This window comes from Tetrao urogallus (assembly GCF_951394365.1).
Source record: "Tetrao urogallus genome assembly, chromosome: 5".
NCBI lineage: Eukaryota > Metazoa > Chordata > Aves > Galliformes > Phasianidae > Tetrao > Tetrao urogallus.
In genome coordinates this window covers 46,845,698-46,852,030 of record NC_136818.1, presented here as the reverse complement: position 1 = coordinate 46,852,030, position 6,333 = coordinate 46,845,698, and the positions used below count along the sequence as shown (strand labels likewise).

The 6,333-nt window shown below is 44.1% G+C and overlaps 1 protein-coding gene across 1 annotated transcript; it reads left to right on the top strand.

The window, feature by feature from the left end:
- Positions 1-209: 209 nt before the first annotated feature.
- On the top strand, positions 210-5,912 carry LOC306946879 (cytochrome P450 2H1-like; the record flags this gene model as incomplete). Its single annotated transcript, XM_079535987.1, has 9 exons — positions 210-386; positions 1,043-1,205; positions 1,996-2,145; positions 2,935-3,095; positions 3,384-3,560; positions 3,993-4,128; positions 4,383-4,570; positions 5,089-5,230; positions 5,731-5,912. The coding sequence occupies 9 exons, from the start codon at positions 210-212 to the stop codon at positions 5,910-5,912; spliced, it is 1,476 nt and encodes a 491-aa protein (XP_079392113.1).
- Positions 5,913-6,333: the final 421 nt, after the last annotated feature.

The window sequence follows — 6,333 nt, the reverse complement described above, 5'->3', positions numbered from 1 at the left end:
AAAGTCAGAGTTAACGATGAGTTCATCCCTAGTTTGTTCATTCTAATCTTGAGCAGATTAATAAGTAATCTGCTGCCTCAGCAGGAACAGGGAGGTGATATTGGCTGACTTAATCCACGTGCTTGTCTTCTACAGCTTATAAATATCCTCAGGTTTGCAGGTCCCAGTTCAAACTCATCTGACAATTTGCATCCCTTCCTCAGCCCACCATGGAGTTCTTGGGATGGCCAACAATCCTCTTGCTGGCCTGCATCTCATGCCTTCTCATTGCTGCATGGAGAAGTTCATCACAAAGAGGGAAGGAGCCTCCTGGTCCCACACCAATCCCCATAATTGGAAATGTTTTTCAGCTGAACCCATGGAACTTGATGGAAAGCTTCAAGGAGGTAAGAATGTCTCTTTCTTTCCTGCATTGCCTCTTGGACAAAGCCCAAACAGTCTCAGCTTAATTCACAGCTTCTGTATGGTTGCTTTTGATGTATTATGCTGCCAATTGCAGTAACCATACTCATGTTGAGACTGCATTGGCCTCACACCAGTACTGCAGTATACCGTAGATTTCTAGACAAGGTCCTGATGCATTCACCATATCCACCACAACCCCTTCGTGCAAATCTCTTCACTGCTCTGGCAAAAGAGCACAGCCCTGATTTATGGAGGACCTGGCTCTATTTCCTTTCCTCAGCTCCCTGGCAGGTAGGTATAATCTCTTGGGAGGGGAATTTGTGAGTGCAAGGGCCAAACAAAGGAGTTTGAAGGCGAACGGCGCCGTCTGTTCCCTCCCATGGATACTGTCATGCATCTGTCAAAAAAAAAAGAAAAGCCTGTGCTGCAGTACCTGTAAGAAAATAGGTGGAGTGAGTTTGGCTGTGGAGCTGATCCTGAGGGTACTGTGATGGGATGGTGGTAGATGGATGGGAAAGGGCTGAGGAATGAATTGCTTTCCAGAGATCTTATTCACCAGGTGAAGACCTGCAAACTTAATTTCCCATGATTAACATGCACAAGTAGACTGTGTTCCTTGTGTTCTTCCTTCCTACAGCTCAGCAAAAAGTATGGCCCTATCTTCACAATACATCTAGGCCCCAAAAAGGTTGTGGTGCTCTACGGCTACGATGTTGTGAAAGAAGCCCTAATTGATAATGGAGACGCCTTCAGTGGGAGAGGAGCACTGCCTCTGATTCAGAAAGTCTTGAAAGGCCTAGGTACTTCCCTGGTACTATTGCCATACAGAACTGATCATGTCATTGGTACAGGAATGCACCTGTAAGGGCAGTGGAGGAGCGACTGGTGGACTTCAAGTACTACGTTTACACACAAAAATGAGGAATAAAGTATTAAAAGCCCAACTCAGTCCTTGGACCTAGCAGTAGGTGGAGAACTGTTTAAGGTCCTAGGCTGGCTCCAGGGAGTTCCTTTCAATTTTCAGCACCTTCAAATTCTGGCTAAAATTTGGTTGACAAAAGGGGCCGCTAAGATATTGCTGTTATTCTTCCATTTCTGAAAATACTGCCAAAAGCCCTACAGCACAGGTGCCATCAAATGGAAATTCCAGAGTACAACACTGACAAGCAAATAAAGGCTGTCCTGGTTAAGGGTCATACTCAATGAGGCCCTGGGCTCATTCACCACAACAGTTCCCAGTAGACTGTTTCTCCAGGTAAATGGTTATTCCATGGTATTATTTTTTATTTCCTCAATGTATTCGGTGATGATACAATGCATAAAGCATTTGGGAATTCATCTTAGCCATCTGCTTGTGGCCAAGTTGACTTTAGTACCAGTGGTCCCTTTTTATTGAGGGCTCAGTGTCATTTCTCTTATTCTGGAAATAAACAATGGTGCCTTGGTCAGATTGATCAATTTGTCACCTCCAGAACAGCAGAAGAGTTGGGCTTGGGCATACAGCAATTGCTGTAGATATTTATTCCAGAACTGGGGTGGGGGCAGAAAACTTACTTCCTCATGGAGGTTTGTTGTTTTATCTTGTAACAGGCATTGTGACCAGCAATGGGGAGACCTGGAGACAACTGCGGAGATTCGCCCTCACCACCCTGCGTGATTTTGGAATGGGGAAGAAGGGCATTGAGGAGCGAATCCAGGAGGAAGCTCACTTTCTGGTGGAGAGGATCAGGAACACACATGGTAGGACACTGATGTGCATCTGCTGGGAAACCTTGCAGACCTGCAATGAGACTGTAACAAAATTCAGTCTGGATTCACAGATAAAAATCCCTGCTGTGAATCTGAGAAAACATGCTCTTTTCATCTCACTGATTCTGCACTGTATGTGCCTCACAGTACAGCCAACAAGGAGTCATGGGCAAGGCACAGAAGGGCTGGCTCCAGAGCTGCATGGGAGAGGCTGATCCATAACATTACCATTAACTGTTCTCTCTTTTTTTCCCTTCAGGATTTCATACCTTCCCATCTTGATGATTCTTATCTTCCGTACTTGAGATATACATTACTGCAGTCTCCGAGCTCAACTTTCCTGTCTGTCATGGATCTGATCTCACTTTTCCTCACGCTTCCATCATAGTTATTTCCTTAGAATATTCTGTAGCCATGCTGTCAAAACTCTACTTTTGATCACAGGTATCTGAAGATTCTTTGGGTTTTGGTGGTATTCTTCAGGCAGTCTCTAATAAATAGTCTGTCCTGCTGCAAGATGTATGTCAGATGAAGGGGAAACAAGTCACTCAGACTTGCTGTAGAAAGAACGGGGCAAAACAGGGTCTTAAAGAATTCAGACAGGAAAATCAGTTATGTACAAGTAGAGAATATCCAATTGGATAAACCTCTCACTATCTTCTTAAAGGACCGCACAAATCTGGGTCTCAAGTGAATGCAAAACTTCCTTGGAGCTATAAGGGGAGGAGATGATGACTAAAGTACTGAAAGCAAGTTACCTTTCTGTTGTTGCTGTTGCAGAGAAACCTTTCAACCCTGGTAAATTCTTAACCCATGCTGTTTCCAACATCATCTGCTCCATTGTATTTGGGGATCGGTTTGACTATGAGGACAAGAAGTTTCTCAATTTAATTGAATTGCTGGACGAAAACAACAAGTACCAGAACAAAATACAAATGCAGGTTTGTGCAATTTCATTTCATTAATAAATGAATTAATCGTTTAGGTTATTAGCGTTATATTAATTTGCTTTACTCATTTATCATTGGCATGCTACTTCATTTTATGGAAATCTCATTGTACTTCCAGAGCAGAACAGAACTGCTAAAGCAGTTCAAGTAACGTCGCTCCTTGAGTATGGTGAAACCATGATGCAGAAGAGTCTACTGCTTCTCATAGTAACAGTCAGGGGAAAAAATGACTGCAAGCACATCAACCAAAATAGGCATTTCCTCCTTTTATCATTGCAGCTCTACAACTTCTTCCCAACCATCTTAGATTCTTTACCTGGGCCTCACCAAAAACTAATAAAAAACTTTGATAACATTGATGACTTCATTACTGAAATTGTAAAAGCACACCAGGAATCTTTTGATCCCAGCTGCCCTCGAGACTTTATTGATGCTTTTATCAACAAAATGCAACAGGTAATGTAAGAGTGAGTGAGTGAGAGCTCTTTGGATGATGGGAATATCAGCATTTGAATCCTTGCATTGCCTCCCAGTTGTAGCAGCACACTGGGCTTTGGCAAATACTGAGGGAATTTTGCTTTTCTTGGCACCTTCATTCTCCCCCCTCCATTTCCCTTTGAAAGACTTGTAAGCACAGTGCTAACAGTGGCATACAGCACTAGCCAAAGCTGGGAAAGCTGTTGACCAACCTCACCGAGGGAATTCCATACACTTCCCATATTACCTCAAGTGTCATACAAGAACTGTTATCCTGATGTCCCGGGGAGGGTTGTATTTTTGAAAAGACATCAGGTGAGTCTAAAAGCATACGGCATAGGCACAAGGCATCCTTTGCAGAAAAGCTTCTTACTGTTTTCACTCAAAGAATCCTGCCAAATTTCCCTCCAGGAGAAAGGCAACTCTATTTTCACTGTTGAGTCCTTGGCCAGATCCACACTTGACTTGTTCCTTGCGGGAACTGGGACAACCAGCACCACACTGAGATACGGACTCCTGATTCTCCAGAAATACCCAGAGATTGAAGGTAAGAGGAAAGGGAATATTTACTTGAAGATATATCATAGGCCATGGGTTCAAAGCGGACAGTTTGTGTCACTACCACTGGTGGCAACAGTCCCTAATAGCAGAGATGTCCATCAGTCTTAGCTTTACTTCCAGCAGAGAGCCATCAGTACCAAGTATGTTCCTGTGTTCTTGGGAGGGTGAAAAGCAAGCCTTGCTGCAACTGTGAGGAAAGGCTTTGGGAAACATCCATTCAATTTACTTATTCCCCAACAGAGAGAATTCACAAGGAGATTGACCGTGTGGTGGGCCGAGACCGAAGCCCCTGCATGGCAGACAGGAGCCAGATGCCATACACAGATGCTGTGATCCATGAAATCCAGAGATTCATTGATTTCCTTCCAGTTAACCTACCACATGCTGTGACCAAGGACACCAAGCTCAGAGACTATTTCATACCCAAGGTCTGTGGCTGGGAACATCCATAATCCCCTGCTGTGCTACATTAATTATGCTTTACTTAAATTACATACACACTGGAGAGCAGTACAGAATCAGCATTATCTGATTTCTGAGAGGGAGTGGTCCTTCTCTGGTGATGCTATGCACTAAGTTGTACAATGTTGTCGCCTTCCTTTTATGAACCAGCCTATCCCTACTTTTTGTTTCCAATACACACAGTTATTACTCTATGAACTGCAACTATGAGGAAAGGTAGCTAGCTGGCTCCTAGATATGAATGGCTGCTGTGAAAAAAAGCCGCCTAGATGTCCCCCGAGACTCCACCGCTGGCACTTCTTGCATTTACACCAGCTTTTCTCATGAGATTTCAACACTTAATTCTGGCAGACAGTGAAGCTTACTGGGATCACGCAGCAGCCACCAAAGCAGAGCTTTTCATGTATTCAGCCCTGGGAACTGATTGATGGGGCTTTACTTTGGCATGTCTCCACTTAACTTTCTCCTCTCTATGCTTATTCAGGACACCATGATATTCCCTTTGCTGTCTCCCATCCTGCACGACTCCAAGGAATTTCCTAATCCAGAAAAATTCAACCCGGAACATTTCCTGAATGCAAATGGTACCTTCAGAAAGAGTGACTACTTCTTGCCATTTTCCACAGGTAAAGAGCTCTTTCTACGTCAGAACCTAGACTATCCTCTCCCAGAACCTCTTCAGAGATTTCAGTGGCTCAGTCATCACTGTCTGAACAGTGATGTCTGCAGATCTGCTGGTCACTTCTGGGCAGCTAAGCTCTACCCCATATACTACAGTTTCACTTTACCTCCTTTTCTTAACAAGTTCCAGAGCTCCTCTCATGCATCCTCCAAGAAAAGATGCATGAAGTGGGACTTGTAGCCATGCCACTTCTCTCTCCTAGCTAGCCAGAAAGCAGCAACACAACACGAGAAACTGAAACATTCAAATTGCATTGGCCCACCCAGTACTCTCACACTGCTCTGAACACTGAGACCTCAGTTTAATTCAAGTCATTCCCCAGAAGGATGCAGTGCTGCATGCCCACTCTGAGACGTCGGAACTCTCACGGCAGAGGGGTTAAAATAAGTTACCAGCAAAAGTACTCTACCATCATCTCCTGTTCTCCTCATTCTTTCCTTGCAGGAAAACGCATCTGTGCAGGAGAAGGTCTGGCCCGGATGGAGATATTCTTATTTTTAACATCCATCCTGCAGAACTTTACTCTGAAGCCTGTTGTAGAACGCACGGATGTTGACATTTCTCCCATAATCACCACATTGACAAACACGCCCCGACCTTATGAGATCTCATTTATTCCACGTTAGACAAGTGAAGACAGTTGCCATCTCCAACATCAGAACTCTTCTTGGACAACAGTCATTGCCCACCCTGATGTGACTGAGACACTCAGATAACTTCCTACATTCTTTACAGACAAAGATTCATGCTTTTCTATGTGATCCAAGAAGGACACACTCCAGCAGAAAACAATCCGTCACAAAGCTTAGACTCCCACACGCTGTCCAAAATAGGGACACACCTTGACTATTTCTTTTCACTCATTTAGAAGAAATGCATTCTGGCTTTAAAACACCATCTAGAAAACCTCCGGTCTCACTAACCATGTGGGAACTGGCTGGACTGCACTTACTGGGCCTGTCAGAATTAAAAGTGCAATTAAGCACTGCTGATTGAGAGAAAAGAGCATGAAATAATGCTGGGATCTCCATGAATGCAGCTTGAACC